Source organism: Borostomias antarcticus (assembly GCF_949987555.1).
Source record: "Borostomias antarcticus genome assembly, chromosome: 23".
NCBI classification, from domain to species: domain Eukaryota; kingdom Metazoa; phylum Chordata; class Actinopteri; order Stomiiformes; family Stomiidae; genus Borostomias; species Borostomias antarcticus.
The window spans coordinates 18,753,493-18,773,740 of record NC_140256.1 but is presented as its reverse complement, the minus strand read 5'-3'; the positions used below and the strand labels follow the sequence as shown (position 1 = coordinate 18,773,740).

General features: G+C 43.3%; 2 protein-coding genes across 2 annotated transcripts in view; one reads left to right on the top strand and one right to left on the bottom strand.

Annotated features, from left to right (window-relative positions):
• Positions 1–1,820: 1,820 nt before the first annotated feature.
• On the bottom strand, positions 1,821–9,324 carry naaladl1 (N-acetylated alpha-linked acidic dipeptidase like 1; the record flags this gene model as incomplete). The annotated part of the gene is made up of 19 exons (XM_084457061.1): positions 1,821–1,998; positions 2,150–2,242; positions 2,323–2,410; positions 2,523–2,696; positions 2,843–2,924; positions 3,165–3,258; positions 3,493–3,584; positions 3,831–3,898; positions 4,023–4,086; positions 4,189–4,274; positions 4,366–4,485; positions 4,722–4,807; positions 5,041–5,145; positions 5,303–5,396; positions 5,649–5,841; positions 6,254–6,373; positions 7,806–7,933; positions 8,716–8,888; positions 9,128–9,324. The coding sequence occupies 19 exons, from the start codon at positions 9,322–9,324 to the stop codon at positions 1,821–1,823; spliced, it is 2,235 nt and encodes a 744-aa protein (XP_084313187.1).
• An 848-nt stretch (positions 9,325–10,172) lies between these two features.
• The window catches only part of LOC311324585 (endoplasmic reticulum aminopeptidase 1-like), a 28,837-nt gene continuing 18,761 nt past the window's right edge, over positions 10,173–20,248 (top strand). Inside the window, exons 1-7 of the mRNA XM_084457065.1 lie at positions 10,173–10,374; positions 10,685–11,224; positions 11,347–11,485; positions 11,709–11,843; positions 12,835–12,955; positions 13,173–13,327; positions 15,649–15,762. Coding sequence (XP_084313191.1) covers positions 10,722–11,224; positions 11,347–11,485; positions 11,709–11,843; positions 12,835–12,955; positions 13,173–13,327; positions 15,649–15,762 — 1,167 coding nt within the window. The 5' untranslated portion in view covers positions 10,173–10,374; positions 10,685–10,721. The remainder of the gene's footprint in view (positions 10,375–10,684; positions 11,225–11,346; positions 11,486–11,708; positions 11,844–12,834; positions 12,956–13,172; positions 13,328–15,648; positions 15,763–20,248) is intronic.

The following is a 20,248-nucleotide window of genomic DNA, read 5'->3' as shown; positions in this document are numbered from 1 at the left end:
GGTAGTCTCTTAGTAGGCTTATGATCAATGTAATGGAGGCTTGTGGGTAGAGGCTAGCAATGGCTTCACTAGCCCAGTAGTCCAGGCATTTTATGAGACAAAAGGGGTCAATATGGAAAAAATTGCAACAGAAATTATTTCAACTGTTTTAGTGTCATAAATATGTTCTTTATAACATATCAAAAGTCCCCCAAAATCCCAGTGGTGGAAAGTAATGAAAAATGCAGATAAAGTATACCAATTTCCAATTTTTGCCTATGTAAAAGAAAAAGGTTTATGCATGTTTTCTTGTCTGATGTCCACACAACACTGTCCCCAATCAACCAGAAACTATATAGGATGCATCACAGTGCATATACAGAAATATATTTTTAATTCTATTGGCATTTGGTGAAGAGAAAAGGGGTGAATGTCACACATATTGCAACAGAAAATCTGACATGTGTATTAATCAAATAGCTCAAGAGTCTAGAACCCTGGAGAGGACAGTCTACAACCCTGGAGAACAGTCTACAGCCCTGTAGAGAACAGTAGAACCCTGGAGAGGACAGTCTGAGACGTAGAACCGTCCATAGCAGAGCAGCCAGGTGCTAGAGGGTCCACTTCAGATACCTGTGGGAGAAGTGTGCACCTCAGGCTGCTGCAGTCTGTCTTGCAGGTGCATCTGAAGATCTTAAGAAGTTCTTGTGGAGCTGGTGGTAAGTCCGTCTGGACAGGGACAAGCCTCCCATGTACAAATGTCGCATTGCACTCGGTCCGTTCTCGCCCTATTTATGTTAAGCTCTTATATCCTAGCACGAACATTACAGTTGATAATAGTGAAGGACATGTGCAAGTTGTGTGTCATAACATGTGGAATCTCTATCTCTATTAATTTCGGAGTAAATGGAATCAAACCAAAAAGTGCGACCTTTGACCCGGTTCTCCCCTACTGGCTCGCGCTGGATTTTAAATTTCTTCTACATGCCTCCGAACTACACCAAAGTGATCTCGGTGAGTGAAACGTCTTATAATGTGTCGTAAATAAGGTCCAGGCTGTCAAAAACGAGCATTGTCCTTTAACCAAGCACCTCCACATAAAGTTATGCTTTATTGCGGTGTAAATCCGCTATCAGGCCATTAACTTCAACTGGAGACACCTGTGCTGTAGGCCAGCAGAAAGAAAGCAGACTGGCCAATGCATTAGCTCTGCCTGGACCCAACTAATGCTAGGTAGGCTTCTCCACATTATGCTATTACTAAGATTATGCTTAGCCTACTTCGATAAGATCATATCGCAATGCAATCAGAGTATGGTGCTTGAGTTCTGCGGCTGCCTTAGGCCTACTCGCATAAATATTGCTTTAATCGTTTTAATCCCATTTTGATGTGCATGTAGCTAAACGTGGCCACTGTTCAGTAGAGGATATTAAGGGTTTTCATGATGATGGACCTAGGTGGTAGATTTGCCCGCTATTCTTACGGCGCTGAATCTTGTTTTGGGAAATTCTGCTTTCAAAACCTAACCACAACCCTAATCATGAGATGAGAGAGCGCCTGACTGCATCCCTAGACATTATGGAATCCTCACGTCTTCGTTGCAAGATCAACATATTGTTAAAAAGTAAAACAAAACAATTAGGCTAGGTAAAATGATTGTTTTATTATTTAGCCTAGGCAACTTAAATTCATTGTGGATATATGAAATTTGATTGGACATATTAGCGTGGTAAGTGCAATTGAATATTTTTGTATGCTTGTTTTTTGTTTGCAAGTTCATGTTATTGTGTGTGTGTGTGTGCATGCTCCCAGCCATAATTAATAAGTTCCTCCCCTCGTGCCTAAATAACGTCCTCTAGGGTGTAGACGGCACCCATGATGGCCTGGCTCAGGACTGACACGTGACGGTGCGCCTTCTCCCAATCAGTGGCCAGTCCTGTTGCCATGGCATTGGCATAGGCATCGGCCAGCCCTGGGAAGGTGGGTTGACCAGCGTCGCTGGACGCCCAGATCACATGCCTGAGAGAGACGGAGAGAGAAAACAGACATAGAATCCAGAGGTACGGTACTTCTCTAAAATAGATTACAATACTCTATTAATAATGGGTAATATATGAGAAGAGGAGAGAAGGATTTTCACAGAGGAGAACAAATGAATGTTTCTCCACACCTGAATCCAATTTGATCCGGGAATGCCAGTGGGTCCAAGAAAGCCCGGTCCAAAAGCATGAGCTGGTCATTGATCCTACGGACCTTCAGAGGCCTGAAAATGGATAAAAACAGAGAGTGACCCTGAAGCCTTAATATATTGTCTGACACCGTAACGGCTGAGCTCTCACTCACGTCTCCTTGGACAGATCTGAGTCTCGGATCACCTGCTCCAAATGGGTGGCTGCCCCGCGGAACTTAGTCACTGCTGTCTGCAATGGCTCTGCAATGGGAATATGTGACCCTGTGAATGTGTGTCAGTGAGGAGGACGGTAGTGTCATATTGATGTTTTTCAATGACAACTGTGCCAGGCAGCCCTGCCAGCCTTTCTCACCCATGGAGATGCCCTTAGTGGCCAGCGTGTCTTTGTAAAGCTCCAGGGCCTTGTTGAGGTAACCTTCCAGGCTCTCAGCGTAGTCGCTGCAGTTGAAAGGCAGAAGGAGGCTGTCTGCCAAACGCATCAGGACGTTCCCAGCTGTCCTGGCTACCGTTTGATGACTAGTGAACCCTGGGAGAGAGGAAATGGTTGATTGTTTGACATAGTTGAGAGGAAGATTGTAAAAGAAGACATTGTAAAAGGAGTTGGAGGATAGGCCATCAAGGTAGTCTGTGGAGATAGTGAATTGTACACCCTACTTTTAATGTCTTACTCACCTGGGTCAATGTACTTGGATGCGTAGTCAAAAGTGTCATATGCTGTATGGTATGCTGGGTAGATTCTTGCTCTTGTTTTGGTCTGCATGAAAAAGAATATCCTGTTACAGTACAATATTATTGACAATATGCTATTAAATAAATTGTACAGTTGAGAATTTTTTTTTAATAAAAAAAAAAAAAGTGAAATAAAGTATAATTTGCTGCATTATTAAATTATTTTGGTAATGTCCTTAACTTCTGTCATGCCAGTGAATTTAATGTGTAATGGAGGTTGTCATGGTACTGTAGACATTTGTGTGTTATAGCGATGACACTTTACCCTGTCATATGTATAAGAGATGTCCATGGAGGTGATACCCAAGTAATGGATGAAAGCAGCGTAGTCACTACCTGCCCCTGTCAGGAAGCCCACACTGGGGGTGGGGGTGGGGGTGGGTGGGGGCATCCGTCAGTTGTCATTGACACATTTATGTGAAGAAAAAAAAAAAAAAAAAAAAAAATCTAAGAATTTTCTAAAACATGCAAAGCCATACATGTACTCATAAGCAAAAAATTGTTTATAGAGCAGCGTTGTAACACCAATGAAAGTCTATTGTTGAGAGGTTAGAGCATCAGGTAGATATGGTGTAAATCAGTGAAGCACACACTTAGGAATGACTCCATGGGCAGGGCTACTCCTGTTAGAGTAGCGGAGCCAGTTGTCATAGACTGAGGTGGAGCCTGACCCAGGTGTCTTGACCTTGGAAAGAAACCACATTACCACATCGTGTAAATCAAGTGAGAACCAATACGCTTGGTGTATGGTGCTGTACAGTTATCTTGACAACTGGGACGCAATATGGAAGGATGAGGTGGAGGAACTAAACTTTTGGAAAGCCCCATCTTGTTTCTCATTGGCTTGAAAGCAAAGGTAGTAAAAGAGTATTGAATTTCTATGCCATCTTTTGACCAATTGCCGACCAGTTTGGTGTGGATTAGAAGTCACCTGTCTGGAGGCCTTGAAGATGACGCTCTGTGTGGAGGGGGAGCCGGACGCTCTCAGCGTGGCATTGGCTGAAGCAGAGATCACAATGAAGGTCTGTGTTTTTATTATGCACCCATTTTATGTGACCAAACAAAACATTTAACACGTGACCGTTTTAGTTCAAAGGTGCATTTGTTGGCAGTGCATTCTTACCAAACACGGATATATCCACATTGATGTAAGCGACAGTGCGTTCACTTAGTTTGGTGAAGTATTCCTTAAGGAGAGGATGACAGAAAGTCTGCTGAGTGATCCTCTCCATAACAGTAGAAACGGATTTCTTATTCTGACACATTAGAGGTTTAAAGTTTGAGTTCACCTCCGTGTACTCTGCAGACCCAATCAGACCAAACTCCTCTGCTCCCCAACTACCGAAGATGATGGACCTTCGGGGCCTCCATTTTCCTGCCACAATGTGTGTTATACAAATGTGGTGCAAATGTTTTCACCGTTCACCTATATCTGTTCCACGCACACGCCAGTCCCTGATACTTACCCTGTTTGACCATCCTGCCCAGTACCCTAGTCACCTCCAGCATGACCGATGTCCCACTGCTGGGGTCGATGGCCCCGTGGACCCAGCTGTCCCTGTGGTTCCCATAGATTACATATCTGTCTATAGACACACACACACACACACTCCTGTACTATGGTACCTAGACATCTATACAGTATTTCCACTGTTGTGCAGACATGGCTACTCAGAAAAACATCCATGCTGTCAGTTTGTGATATTATATAGATTATTAGAGTATTCCTCCTGTGGGTTTATTGAGTCATCAGTTAGTCTGTAATCATGGCCTATAATCTTAACCTGTTCTAGGGTTCCATAGGTTTGTGCATCTGACCCACCTGGCTCAATGCTGCCTTGTATCACCCCCATCACATTGGAGGAATTCCTAAGCTCCTCTCGATTATAGATGTCCAGCTTCACATCGCTGGAACAGAGGGTCAAGGAGAACACAAACCATCTCTCTGTGTTGTCTTTCATCATTGCTTTTACACTTTCACCTTAGTATTGTCAACTAATCCTTACCATTACAAATGAAGAAGCTAGGGTTTCCTCAGAGGATATTGGGTCATAGCCAATAGCCATACCTAGGACCCAGTTATCTCTTATATAAGAGTTGTAGTCTTATGATGTAAAATGTATTCTATGGAGACATTTCACCTATTATTGAAGACAGACGTAGCTTTGAATCCTGGGCCCCCCAAATTGTACGTGCAGTTGAACGCTCCTTGCCATGTAGCTGGGGCTTCCCCTCCCCCCAGCTCACTGTAATGACCAATCAGAGACCAGTATTTATTTTTGAGCACATTTGAGTCAACCCTCTCCAGGAGCTGAGATTCCTCTCTCCTTGAGGCATAGACCCAACCAATCACTGAACACTTCACAACCAATCACTGAACACTTCACAAAAGCTTCTGCATACCAGATTAAAGCGTAAGCATCCTCAAATCCAATAGGTTGAGTAGGAATAGGTGGGATCCCTGTGATGTTCTTTGCTGGTATTCTGTAAGTTTCCTCTGCAAATGAAAATTATTGATACTAGAAGACTGTGACTACATCATTTTAGCATTTCACTGACATGGTGCCTATATCTTGTATATATGAAAAATAAATAAGCATCACAGATACTGCTACCTTAGAGATATGAATGGTAACATTCTAGTATTGAAGGACCTTAAATATTTCCAGACAATTATATAACTGAGGTCCTGTAACAGGAAGTACAGTGGATACCGGTTTATTATGGAATGGCAGTGGCACATGGTTACCTTTGGCGGCCAGGTAGGGTGTGAGCATGTCTCCATATTGGGTGTTGAAGGAGCCTCTCTCTACCCCAGAGGGGGGCATGTACCAGGAATGGGGGTACGTCTCGTTGACATCGGACATCTTGCCATCGTTGATGTCCCATGGGTCTGTGTATACCAGCACACCAACAACACCATAAGGCGCTGCATTGATGGCCTGGGACAAAACAAAACAGCATTCAGCAGCGTTAGATCCTATTGTTCTGTTAGTTGTGTGTTACATTACATAATGTTTTCACTAGAGAGTTATAGACTGTGTGTAATAATTTAAGATACTGTAGAAGTTTTCCGTCCAAGATAAAGGGGCGGAGGTAGCTTAGGAGGTAGAGCGGCTCGTCCAATGATCACAGGGTTAGCGGTTCGAATCCCGGTTCCTGTCCACATATCGAAGTGTCCTTGGGCAAGACACTGAGCCCCAAATTGCCCCCAATGAGCAGGCTAGAACCATGCATGGCAGCTGCTGCCAATGGTGTGTGTGAATATGTGTGTAATGTGTGTGTGAATGAGAAGCCATAGTAAAACGCTTTAGATAAAGACGCTTTATAAGTAAACCTACGCAGTGGACTCACTTTCCCAGCTCTCCCCTCTCCACCATATCTGACAATAGCGATGGTTCCACTCAGGTCCAGAGCCTGGCTGAGGAGGTAGTAGTCACTCGGTTTGCCTTGGTTAGCGTATACAAGCTTCCCCTGAAACATACGTTCAGTTACACAATGAACACATTGTTTTCCATCTTAAGCAAATGCAGTAAGTTAGATGTGCTTCCTCAGACACATTGTAATAACACCATACCTGATACTATAGGCATCCCAGTTAGATTTGTTTAGAACCAATTATACAAGATTTTCCTTAGCTATTGCTATAAGCTAATGCACATGGATATCTATACTGTTATAATACCCAATGAAACACAAATTAATAAATAAAATATGTCTCCTGGACATTATTATATCTTAAAGCTTAGGCTGCCTGCTAAACTGAGTTGGACAAACTCACAGCAATGTCAATAAGCCATACAAAACAATGGCTGTGTGTTCTCATCCCGGGTCATCTCAGTTAAGTTGACTTTTATCTGGATCTGAGACACTGTAGATGAACTGTTGATGGCGCAATCTTGTGTCCTGTGGCCTTGGTGTTTTAACAACCCAAGAGGTTTTGTAGTATGTAGGCATCTAGATAATGACTCAAAGGTTGCACTTCTGTGTAACTAAAAGGCCATGTGACTATATTTGCGTGAGGTTACAACCGGTCTTTATGATATACCAAATGGTAACTAGAATGGTAAAAGATAACAGCTATCTAGGTCTATCTACCTTATGTATCTATATTGCTGTATCTCTAGATACACTATATGGACAAACGTATTGGGCCACCTACACATTTTACCTACAGTACAGGAGATTTGATGACATCACATTCTAAATTCATAGGAGTTGGTCCCTCTTTGTAGCTATAACAGCTTCCACTCTTCTGGAAGCCTTTCAACAAGATTGAGTGTGCCTGTGCCCATTCATCCAGAAGAGCATTTGTGAGGTCAGACACTGATGTTGGACAATAGGGCCTAGCTCGCAATCTTCATTCTAGTTCATCCCAAAGGTGTTCGACGGGCAGCTGTGGCTCATATGTGTCTCATATGCCTTTATGGACCTTGCTTTGTGCACTGGGGCACAGTCATGCTGGAACACAGAAGGGCCTTCCCCAAACTGTTCCCAGAAAGTTGGAAGCATAGAATTGTCCAAAATGTCTTGGTAAGCTAAAGCATTAACATGTCCCTTCACTGGAACTAAGGGGCCTAGGCCAACCTTAGAAAAACAACCCCAGACCATTATCCCTCCTCCGCCAAACTTGGTGTGTCTCAATACTTTTGTCCATATAGTGTACATCTGTTTACAGTATCGACAGCATTTACATATAGGCAACTAGGTGTCATATTCAACCAAAATGGTTTATTACTGAACAAACTATAGTACAAACTCAACAAAAACATGTAGAGTAGGCCACTTCAGTCTAGGGTCATAAAAAGTGTAGTGTAAGTGTATTGGATTCAAGGAAGGACATTAAAATGCATATATTGTATATGATTGTATTGTGTTCAGGTGTTGTGTAGGTAGTGCTCTGAACCTTAGGGTGTCCAGCAGGGGCGTAGGCTGCATATGGCTGCACCACCTCAGGGTCCTCTTGATCTTGATCTTTGCCATAAGGCTTCTCCTTCTCTCTGGCCGTGTACAGGACTGCTTCTGAGGGGTTCACTGGAACCCAGAAGTATAACCTGGTCACTGTACAACTCAAACTTGAGGAACACTGCTAAGAGTAGTTATTTTTTGGAGTATTGGATAGAGAGTGGAATCAAGCCCCCTCGCCCCCCCCCCCCCCCCCCCCCAATAAAAATAAAACAAGAAAAAGTGAAAATACTATTCAAGTACATTTTTTGTGCGGATAACTTTTTGGAGCAGTACTGTATCAGGCAGCACTTGAGCATAGATCAATGGCTAAGTGGTGAGTGTTCATTTTTGCAGTGAAACGGTCCCAAGTCAGAGGCATTGTTTACATTTCATGTCATGATTGCCCTTTTCTGGGGGATTGGATAACAGTTTTGAATCTCTTGTGTTTGCTTGTCAGAAACTCTGAATAAACATGGATTCCAATGTACTGGAATCTCACTTGACTGATTATCATCTCGTTGATCTAATTTTCCGTAAGGGAGTGTGGATGGAAAACAGTCTGGCTTGTCTCGTATAAGTTGAACAGAATGATTTTGGCTGCAACTTTTTCACCAAACTCATCAAATAACTTAACATGTTGCTCAGTTACTGTTTGAATATGTATTCTACCCACAATGGGAGTCTAAACTAACCTGACCCCCTTTTTTGACCTATTGACCAAATACTGACCAGTAACCTTGAGTCATGACCTTCTGACCCCCAACATCACATGATCACTCAGAATACCAGTGTTGCATCTACCCAGCAATTTGAAGATTCATGAGATTGATTGAACTGGGTTGGTGGGAACCCACCACATGGGGACTCACCCACGGTAACCTTGTTGGGGTTGCTGGGGTCGGGGAAGGACAGGTAGACCTTGTACTCCTCTCTCCAGGCCCGGTCCAGCCCGGTATCGGGGTCCTGCCACCTCTTCAGCATGTACTGCACCGTCGCCTCGTCCCCACGTGTGGTGGCCATGTGGGGCACTTTGGTCAACTCCCTGATGAGGGACAGGTCAGTTAGCCTCTGTGTGTGTATGTGTTTTGTGTGTACACATGATATTGTAATAAAATACAGTATGTGCCAGCATTAAACAATGACAATAATACTCCTTTTTCCTCATCTGATGAATCTGACCACAGGTTAACCACTCCGTAGCTCCACCCCTGCAATCCATACTGTAGCTCATCTGAGAAATATGGTTGACCCGTTCTGGGATTCACCTGACCAGAGACTCACCGGAGGTTCTCCTGGATCTCCATGTTGTCCACCTCTGAGATGAACCTCTCGATGAGACTCTCGTCCACGTCCCTTGCCACATCCTGGACCCACTTAGGCGCAGAGCCACCGCTTTGGATGCCAAAGTACCCCAACAAAATACCCAGAGTCAACACCATAGCCCCACACAGCCCCCCCACTAACACCTTCTTCATCATCCCGCCGTCCGGGAAGAACCTCTCTGGAACCAGCTCTTAAAACACTGTGAAAGGCCTTTGCTTTGAGACGTTCAGTGGTTCAAGTGAGCCTCTTCTCCTAGACAGCAAGGTTCCAAGTGGTCAGTGGAAACTTTTGGGCGTAATATACATCTGCAGCTATCGTGGGAGACAGCGTTCTTCTGTATCATCTGATCTCATATTCCCAGTGCTGTGAGAACCATTGGCACACTCTGAAAAGTCATTCTCAAGAAAAATAGGACAGTCCCACTATAAAGTTTACTGATTAATGTTTTGCAGATGGGATGGACTTTATCCTTCCCACACACTCTTACACTCACGGACACACAGATACACACAAAAAACACACTTTTTCCCCCCTCGTAGTTCCACTTTAATAACTGGATGATCTCCCAAAGGCATAGTATGTGATGGGTATTTACAATAATTGTAAATCATGAAGAGTTCATAAGATACCACAAACTCATGACTCACCTGACTTCCTTGCCTAATTCTCTCCCCAGATTGTGTTCTTGATTATTTCAATATGTTATTTATATGCTATCTTTTTTCTTTTACTACACTTTACTTTTTCATCCAAAGATGTTTTACAACTTCAGTTCAGGCTAAATGATTGACATATTTTTGACCTTCGTTGCATTTTAGAAAAATGATTTGAGACTGGTTAATGACCCCATTACAGATGAAGTGCAGATTCTTTCAACTAGTGACCACAACTACAACTAGTGACCTCTAGTGGACAACTGAGAGTACTGCGCGTGACGTTCAGTGCTGTTATTTTACTTCCTGTGTGGGTAGAGTTATGTTTCGAAATGAAACGATAGATTTTTAGGACTTTCTATTCATATTTATTAGTTGCTGATCAAGTGTATTGGTTCAAATAGTAGTGGATTTGCGCATGCGCTCGAAAATGATAGCCTACTGTCCGGACTATAATGTAGCATGCGTTCTTCCTTAGTGCTTTTTATTTTCACTTCCATATCAGATCGGCTCTGGGACACCTGGCTACTGATCTGCTCCCTGAAGAACACGGTATTTACATAGCAGCTGATAACTCAGCAGAGAATTCGTCTCACAATGTCCAATGAGTGCTAGTCAATCTATGCTTGCACGCTTTGTTCAATGAATTCACTATTTGATAGACTATCAACCGAAACCGAAAGTGATTTTCAACTTCAACTGCTTCGTCATGCTACATTCAACCTGCGCGCTTTCCATCTGAAAGACTTGCTTCAATTAATGTGCAGTTATGTGGATACAATGTATCTTCCTGCGCCATAACAAACATAATGTTGCCCATCTGTAACATACTGTATCACGTCCTGTTTCTCTGCACCTGTAGGTCACGGCCTCGCTCTGGGACAGGTGTGTGGAGGACCATGTTAATCCACCTGCTCTTCAGCCTCCTCCTGCTGGTCCCATGTGCCCCATCTGTTTGGGCAGCACAGTTGCCAGGACATGGCGAGGACAAGGCATCCTCACCCCCTGTGGCTACTAACGGCCAGCCTTTCCCATGGGACCGAATGAGGCTTCCCGAAACAGTCTCTCCTTTACATTACCGCCTCCTCATTCACCCTAACCTGACCACCCTCGACTTCACTGGCATGGTCCAGATTCAGCTGGAGGTGCACAAGGATACCAACAACATCATTCTCCACAGCAAGGAGCTCCAGATATCTAAAGCATCCCTTTTGGCACTGGAGGGTTCCAGGCCTCTTCAGGTGTTGGAGTACCCTGCCTTCCACCAGCTCGCCCTGCTCTCTGATGGAACCCTGACCAAAGGCAGGTTGTATGAGGTGCAACTGGAGTTCTCTGCAAACTTGTCAGAAAGTTTCCACGGGTTTTATAAAAGTACATACCGCACCAGTGAGGGAGAAGTCAGGTAAGAAAAGGAATGAACCAAGTTCAGTGTATGGTTCTTATCTTTTTACCGCCCTGGTAAAACCACACTTTTTTATTAGGAGATTTTTGTCATGATAATGCGTTTATCTTTCTCCGCCTCAGGGTTTTGGCATCCACTCAGTTTGAAGCCACCAGTGCCCGAGCAGCCTTCCCTTGTTTCGACGAACCTGCCTTCAAAGCCAACTACACCATCCAGATTCGTCGGGAGACTCAGCACATTACCATATCTAACATGCCCAAGGTCTTGCATTTAGGATGCTTCAGTCGATACAGCAGTAGTTGCACCATCTCCTTCACTACATGGGACTCACTGCATAGATACAGGGGGAAAGGGGATTGGGTTAGTGAGAGAATGTTTGATGCTCTGAAAAAAAGCAAAGGGCAGTAGTAAAACATGAGAAGTAAAAATGTTCTTTCTTGCCTCAATCCCCCTTCTCTCCCTTCCTCCTCCCGTCTGCTCCCAGGTGAAGACGGTGGAGTTGCCAGGCGGTCTGTTGGAGGATTATTTTGACACCAGCGTGAAGATGAGCACCTACCTAGTGGCCTTCATCGTGTCTGATTTCCTCTCGGTCAGCAAGACCACCCAACATGGGGTCAAGGTGCAGAGTGACCCCACCTCTGCCTTACACCTTTTATACTCTGTCCAAAACGTGGTTAGGCGCTCACTAAGCATTCATACCTGAGAGGGTTGTAGTTATGGCTGTTTTGAAACATGGGTACGTGTACATTAACATTCATACCCGAGAGGGTGTTAGTTATGGCTGTTTTGAAATCAATCAATCAATCAATCAAAGCTTTATTTGTATAGCGCATTTCATACCCAGAGGCAACACAATGCGCTTTACAGAGAACAAGGGAGGTGGGCATACGACCCACCCCTACATATTCCAGAGGGAAGAAAAAAAACAGTAATCACCCGGGGGCCAGATAAGTGAGCTGTAAAAATTCTTCCCTGACCCCTCTCAACAAGGCGATCAAGCAAGCTCCAGGAGTATGTTTGTCTACCGGCTAAGAACATTTATGAAGCAGTACATTCCATTAAATTACATTTCAGAGTGAGAGAGGCTAAAAGCATCATAGGAGAGAGAATATTCTACGGACATGCTACATCATCCACAGCAGACACAGGGGTATCTATCGGACTTCGTGAGGTCTGCTGGTGAGATGTGGTTAGATATTCATTAAGCATTCATATGTTAGCTATGGCTATTCCGCCTCATACCTAGCCATATCACTGAAGTGCCATTTAATGCACAATGGTGAATAGATTGTTGAGCTGCTCCTCTAAAAACAGTTGAGCACGCACGCTTTTGAAAAAAAGTTTTTTATATATTTTTGTAGGAATTTCTGCTTTAATATATATACAGTAGGACAGTACACAGATGGACAGGAAAGGTGGGAGAGAGGGAGGGGAGGACATGCACACATGGCCTGGGCTGGTTATGAACCCAGGCTGCTGTGGTGAGGAGGACTAACCTCCTGGTATGCACCTTCAGCCTGTGAGCCACCGGGACGCCCCAGCACAAGTTTGAGTATTGAACTAATCATGCGTGACATGATGGTAATATCATCCATGTGTTCTCCTGCTAGATTTCAGTGTATGCTGTACCAGAGAAGATTGACCAGACAGCATATGCACTGGACGCTGCCGTCAAGCTCCTAGACTTCTACGATGACTACTTTGACATTCCCTACCCTCTGCCCAAACAGGGTGAGTGAAACAGTACACACCCTTGTATCACCGTCTGTGCATAGAAGAATGAGTGTAGACCAGTGGGCTGATAAACTGTTGTGTGAGCAGTATTTGAAGGTCCATTACAGCTTCAACAGTTTGCACTTTACATCAAAGCTAGTTTTGCATAGAGAACCAAGGATAACGTTCCATTGGGACATTTAGTGATTTAACTATTTTGGTGTTCTGTCCACAGACTTGGCAGCCATCCCAGACTTTCAGTCAGGTGCCATGGAGAACTGGGGTCTGACCACGTACAGGGAGTCTGGCCTCCTCTTTGACCCCAAGAAGTCCTCCGCCTCGGACAAACTGGGCATCACCATGGTGATAGCCCATGAGCTGGCCCACCAGGTGAGGGGTGGAGTGGTCTGTATTAGTGGCCACGCCCTAAGCTGATACAGTATACTGTACAGACAGGTGTCTACTGTACGTTTTCTGCCTTTTCCTCTCTTGTATGGCTTCTGTGGCTTTGTGATATATAGTTCTAATAACTTTACTAAAATCAGTATTTGAGTATCAAATCAAAATTAATTTGTAGAGCGCATTTCATACACAGGCAACACAATGCACTTTCCAGAGAGTAATGGGGGGATGGACATAGATCCACCCCTACATTTTCCAGAGGGAAGCAAAAAAACAGTTCAATGATCATCAACCAGTTCAAGACGATTGAGAAAGCTCCTCCTGGAAAATGTTTGATTATATTGGCTAGAAATATTTACAGAGCGCTAAAAATGGGCTAAATACTTAATAAAAGAGACATGACTATCAGTAGAGTAGATAAATAGTTACAGAGATGTTACCTACATGGTAGGCCATTATGTGTTAGCTATCCTTGTAGTACATAATATATTTAAGTGTAATATAATAATAATATGAATAATAAACTTTATTTGTATAGCACCTTTCATACAAATAAATGCAGCTCAAAGTGCTTTACAACAGAGAGTATGCATGCACGGATTGCTTCACATAAAAACAGAAATAAAATAAAAACCAAAAACAGGAAAATAAGATGGAAGATAAAACACAAATATAACCTTACCCTAGGGTCAATGGCATAAAATGCACCTAATCCCACAGTACTAGGTCTTAAATGCACCAAATCATCTGACATTCAACCCACTAGATGTCCTTTGTGTGACACCGTCAGAGTGGCCTATAGCTCTCTCTGGGCTCTTGTATGATGGAAACCTATTGATTGGCTACTGTCCTACACTATAGTGTACTAGGCCAGAGCATACAATCTGCGCATTCAAACAATTAACCGTCTTTTCACAGTGACTCACAAATCATTCAGGTATACCTTTGATATCATAAACATGTACAATAAAAGATAAAGATATGAATTCAAGTAAAATACAATGTAAAAATGACAATTCAATAACATGTTGTACTGGAGAAAAGTGCAGTAGCCTGCAAGTGCAAAAGGAGTTAGTTAAAGGCTAAAGCGAAGACATACTGTAAGTTTTTCTGTACTTTCGGTAGCCTAATAATAATACTGCTTTATGAAACTATGGTGGGACAAATTAGACTATGGCGGCCCGCCATAGTCTTATGTCAGGGGTGTCAAACTCAAATACACAGTGGGCCAAAATTTAAAACTTGAACAAAGTCGTGGGCCAACATTGAACAAATGAAAATTTTAATATGGACCCAAACAAGTTTTGCTTTAACATTGAATATGCACTTATCACTTTCGCTTTTGGTGCGCATCAATGGTGTGCACTAACATATGTGAATACGCCCTCAGACACAAGTGTTGGTGCTCCATCTGCTCAGTAGAGAAGCTTGTAAAACCCTGACTGTCCTACAGCCAGGCAGACAGACAGACAGCCGGCATGCAGACAGACAGCCAGGCAGACAGCCAGGCAGGCAGACAGACAGCCGGCATGCAGACAGACAGCCAGGCAGACAGGCTTGAATGAACAGGAACAGAGCAAACACAGCGGACGGCTAGGTCAACACAGGTGTCTCTATCACAGTGAGACGTTACATAACGTAAAGCTTCTGTTTTCTGCCTTTCTTTTCGCCATTTTTAAGAAGGGGTAACACGGTTACAGTTGTAGTATGAGATTGCTATGACTACTGTCACAGAAGAGAGGGCGTTTCTGGGTCCTGTCTTGATTGACGCGCCAAAACCACAGCAGAGCATTATGGGATTTGTAGTATTAGCGGTGAATGCGCTGTATAATACTGGCGGGCCAGCTCTAGTAGTCATTTGGTATTGCCTCGCGGGCCAAATATAATTACACTGCGGGCCAAATTTGGCCCGCGGGCCAGAGTTTGACACCCCTGGTCTAGGTAATTAATGGGAAACAGTGAGGTGCATGGACTTGTTTAACAACTAGTGAATGTTGCGTCCAAGGATCATGCCTCTCGATTCCAGATTGCCGACATGCTATATAAAATCACACATTATGCTTTCTTTGGTTCATAATAAACAAACAAAGCCAGGAAATTCTATAGGGAAATATAATGGGATCTCTGTATAAACACGCCTAATGAGAAGCAGGGGGCTTGATACCACAAGGGAAAATGCATAATGGGTGGGGGACAACATGTATTACATGTGTACAGTACTTGTTTATTTGTTGTTTGCCGGTTGATCCAACTGTGATTTAGTTTTGGCAATGCCAAATAACCTGTCCTGTGCTCTGCTCTCTACCCAGTGGTTTGGTAACCTGGTAACCATGCAGTGGTGGAATGACCTCTGGCTGAACGAGGGCTTCGCTAAATTCATGGAGTTTGTGTCTGTCAACATCACCAACCCAGAGCTGCAAGTGGTGAGAATCACTGCTAACACTAGAATAGCTGAGGGTGGGTCAAGGTGACCCATGCAACTACATTAAAAAATAATTCTCTGCAACCGTTCAAGTTACAGCGCCCTGCTTTCATGACTTTTCCTAGATATGTGCGTTTTACGTGTCAGTGTTTTTGAAACTTCGAAATCCCACCAGGAAAAGGTAGTTTGGTCATTTTTTTAGTGTATTCTGGCTAAAAGCCGGTCAGCCATCTTTTTTTACCTGACCTGAAGGCTGCAATGCTACTTTCTCCCAGCAGATGTCGCCTAGGTTCATCAATATGTTTTTTTTTTTTATAGGAATCAAGGTTGAATGAATAATCCATCCTTACATATGGATATAAGAATGTGCACAGCAATAATATTTTTGTGGTAGACTATATGTGATTTCAACAATGAATGCAAAAGGTTACACTCACACAATGGCTCATTTAGATAAAACTATGTTTAATCTCAAAACGTATGCTATCAGCTCAACACAGGTCAAATGTCTTCAAACGAATAGCACTCAATAGTCTATGATGCAAATGTTGAATTTTGAAATGCTGTGAATGTCTTGAAAACACAGCCTTATGTTTATGGATGTGAATGCTTATGTAGGCTATTGAATGAATGCAAAATTACTAGGGGTGCAGGCTATTCAACCCTCTAGACCGTTTGCATTGGTTCAGGGAATAATATGTTACAATGTTGCACTTGGCACTTGGATCGTTTTTGTTCAACTGGCAATCTGGACAAAACAAATATATAATATAACTGGGAGTATAATATAATTATAATTATATAGGAGCATTGGTGTGAGTAAAAAGAACTGTGCTTTATCCCTCTGGAGTCTGCGCCTGCGGTGGCGCGGGCGTCGTACGTTTTTATTGATTTTTCAGCCATATCAACACGCACAGAAATCATATACATAATTTTACACCGTTGTTTTGTGTATAAGGTCTGTTTCGTGTCTTGAGATTTACAGCGTTTATGATTGGTTCCTGAAGGCCTACGCCGCCTTCTCTGAATCTCCATTGGTTGGCGCTTTCCCCATGGATTCAGCTGTCTATCAGTCTCAGACATAATAAACCAATGACCATCCACATTATTCACCACTTTCTATCAAGAGAGCCCCCCATTGGATAAACCTGGGCCATGTGGTGGCAAACAACTAGGGAGGATGTTTTGAATCCGGCTGGGCTAACGTTACTGAATGAACTTAGGCTACCGGAGAAGATAAAATTAGCAAACAAACACAAAAACAGGAGATGTGCTGAGGTTTTAGAGGCTGTATTTGAGTCCAGCTCATCAGAAGAGGAGCTTGGGGGATTTGGAGACGTGACAACAATTTGGATCTCGTGGATGATGTAAGTTTGGCTAGCTTCGCTAACATTAGCCCATTCTTACCCGTAATGTTGACGTTACTGTAATGTTGCCGACTGCTTATGTTAGCTAGCACTGTTTATGTTAGCACTGTATGTTAGCTAGCTCTGTGTGTTTATGTTTTATGCTTAGCCACTGTTTATGCACACAAAATGATCAAGCTGTGTTCGGAATCGCTCCCTCGTTCAGCCCAAAATGGCTGACGCCCTATATAGTTCAATATAGTGAATAGGGAGCGATTCCGAACACAGTTTGTGCGCACCAACGAGCTTTGGGCCCGAGAGCGCTCTGTATGGGCCTGTGTGAACACAACAATCGCAGACAAGTGTGCACTAAAACAGCCGCTCCGAGACCCTCCTGAAGAGGTGTTTTCGGAGCGGTCACAACCGATTTCTAGGGCGCTCCAGTTGTGTGAAACCGCCCGTTCTCGGACGGACGCAACATGTTTGACCTAAAAAAAGACCCGTAGTCAGATGCGCTGTGCATTGTGGGGCGCACTGTTTGTTTACTCTCCAGTGGAGTGCGAGCTAGCTAGCGAGCTAGGTAGCGAGCTAGCGCAAAGGTGATGAGGGACTGAATAACTGAAATATTATAACTGAAATAACCGAAATAAGAGGACAAGAGACATGAATAAGCACTAGTGCTATGAGCAACAGGCGTTGTAACATCTCCATGTTTACTTCATCTCCAACGTTAGCAGCATACCTAGGCTAGTGCTTAGGCTAGTGCTAAAACTAACTGTCCCAAATGCTCTGGCAACGTCTGTGAAAGTTCCCATGTTCATTTGGTCAATGAGTAGGCTGTGCTAGGTAGGCAGTTGGCACTACTAGCTAGCTAAGCTATTATTGCTAAAATTAGCCATCTTATTAGATTCTGCAAAACTTCAGATGTCTATCACAGGCTGGACAGTCATATCAATGTCTCTTCTGTGTGCAGTATTTCTGTCTCTTTCACTTGGTTAATTGTCCTGTCTCTCCCTCCAGCCCAGGTGGCCTATGGGCTCTGGCACATCCAAACTGGAAGGTGCCAGAAACTGGGAAAAACTTGAGGTGATGATGCAGGCGAAGGGCGAGAGGAGACATGAGGACCAGTACAGAGAACAGGTATGGAGACCAGAGTAGAACCAGGATGTTACTGTTATACTAGCACAGAACAGTGAAGATTAGCACAGACCAGCATATTCATGGGTTTCAAATGTAGTCCTAGACCTGCCATATTGGGGACCAACACAGGTGTTTCAATTTATCTTATGCAGTAGAACTAATTCATTAATTTGAAACACCTGTGTTGGTCCGGCAGGTGTAGGACTACATTTGAAACCCATGAATACGTGCAGACCAGGTACTCTATAGCCGGGCACTTGGTCTAGACTTTATCTTAATATTATTTTAAATATTATTTTAGACCACCTACTTTATTATTTTTTATCTTATTTTAGACCACCTACCTTGGGGCCCGAACATGGGACTCCACGCCACATCGTCCACAAACCACAGCATGCGACGCCAGTTCTTATGGTTGGTGTTTGTTTTTTCTGACCTGTTCACATTTTTTTTAATTATATATACTTATCAAAGACCAATTCTTTCAGCCATTTACAAAGTCAAATTTATTTTGAATTCTGTGTTTTAGATCGGCCATGACGTCTTGGGGCTACACACAACCCCCCAGGTTATTCTGCTTTTGTTGTACAGCCATCAGACTACTGTACACCTGAGTTGTGTGCACAGTTGTGTACAGTTACAGTACCAGTCAAAAGATTGGACACCTTTGCATTCTACTGGATGAGAAGGTGTCCAAACTATTGATTGTTACTGTACATGCCATCTGTCTAGAGTATTTATATAGCCTACCATGTCTAGTGTCCATCTCCATAATGTCATATGCTGTTCATAGTGTACTATATGTATGCTGATATGTTATGTACTGTATGTTCGTTATGCTGCTTTTGAACATTTTCTTTACTGTACCTGTCTCCTCTTACGAGTATTGCATTAATCTGTGTTATATTGATGTGCTACTTTAAATAAAATTAAAAAAAAGTTCACACATCTGTTCTCATTTATTGCATGCATTATTAGCAATATTACATGCATTAGCATAGCAACGTATAGAGCGCATTAGCATGCAGTGTGTGGGGAGGGTGGTGCAGTGTGAGCAGCAAGCCACCAACGCACTGACGGAGGACGTAGGGCCGCCGAGTTGGTCCTCAGCGGGCCGCTGGCTGCCCACTGATGATCTGCTAGCTGGGCAGAGTCCCCCTGGCGCACAGTGTAATGGGCCTGCAACTTTTAGAGGATTGGAATTTTCTGGCCACAGGTTGGGTTTCTTTCACTGGAGACACAGAGTGTGGATGTGTGCAGCACACGCATCGGCTCCACAAACTCCTCTGCCTTCCTGAAGTCCCCTGTGTTCATGCTGTTGACTCCACATAAGATGATGTTTACTTTAGTTTATGTGGCATCTGATCTGGCATTTTATTTGAACATGTATGTTTTTATATGTTTGTGACACAACTTGTCCTTCACTATTATCAACTGTAATGTTCGTGCTAGGATATACGAGTTTAACATAAATGTTTGTTTTTATAGGCCCATTGGCGTATCACTTATCACCCAATTGAATTGGTTTCGGTGTAGGTAGGGGAGAGCCGGTTCAAAAGTCGTATTTGTTGGTTTGATTCCATCTACAACGAAAATAAGATAGAGATTCCACATTTTATGACACACAACTTGTCCTTCACTATTATCAACTGTAATGTTCGTGTCCTATCTCTGTTTTTTGGGCATGTAATTCTCGTTACTTTCAACAAATGTATTATTAGACATAATATCATACAAATATATAGCCTTCCTGAGCTGCCTGCCTGATGGTCTCAGGGCTAAAGAGACCGCGGGTCGTTTTCCTCACCCTAACTAACCCCCCCAACCCCCACGAAATTCAAATTAGTTTGAGCATACATTGACATGCAAATATGCCGTCTGTCTGCGGGTAGCGAATGTCAAAGGACAGGGAGCAACTTTATATTACAGCCAACTCTGTGATAAGCTGATGTGTACTTTTTTTTACATTTTATGACACACAACTTGCACACGTCTTCACTA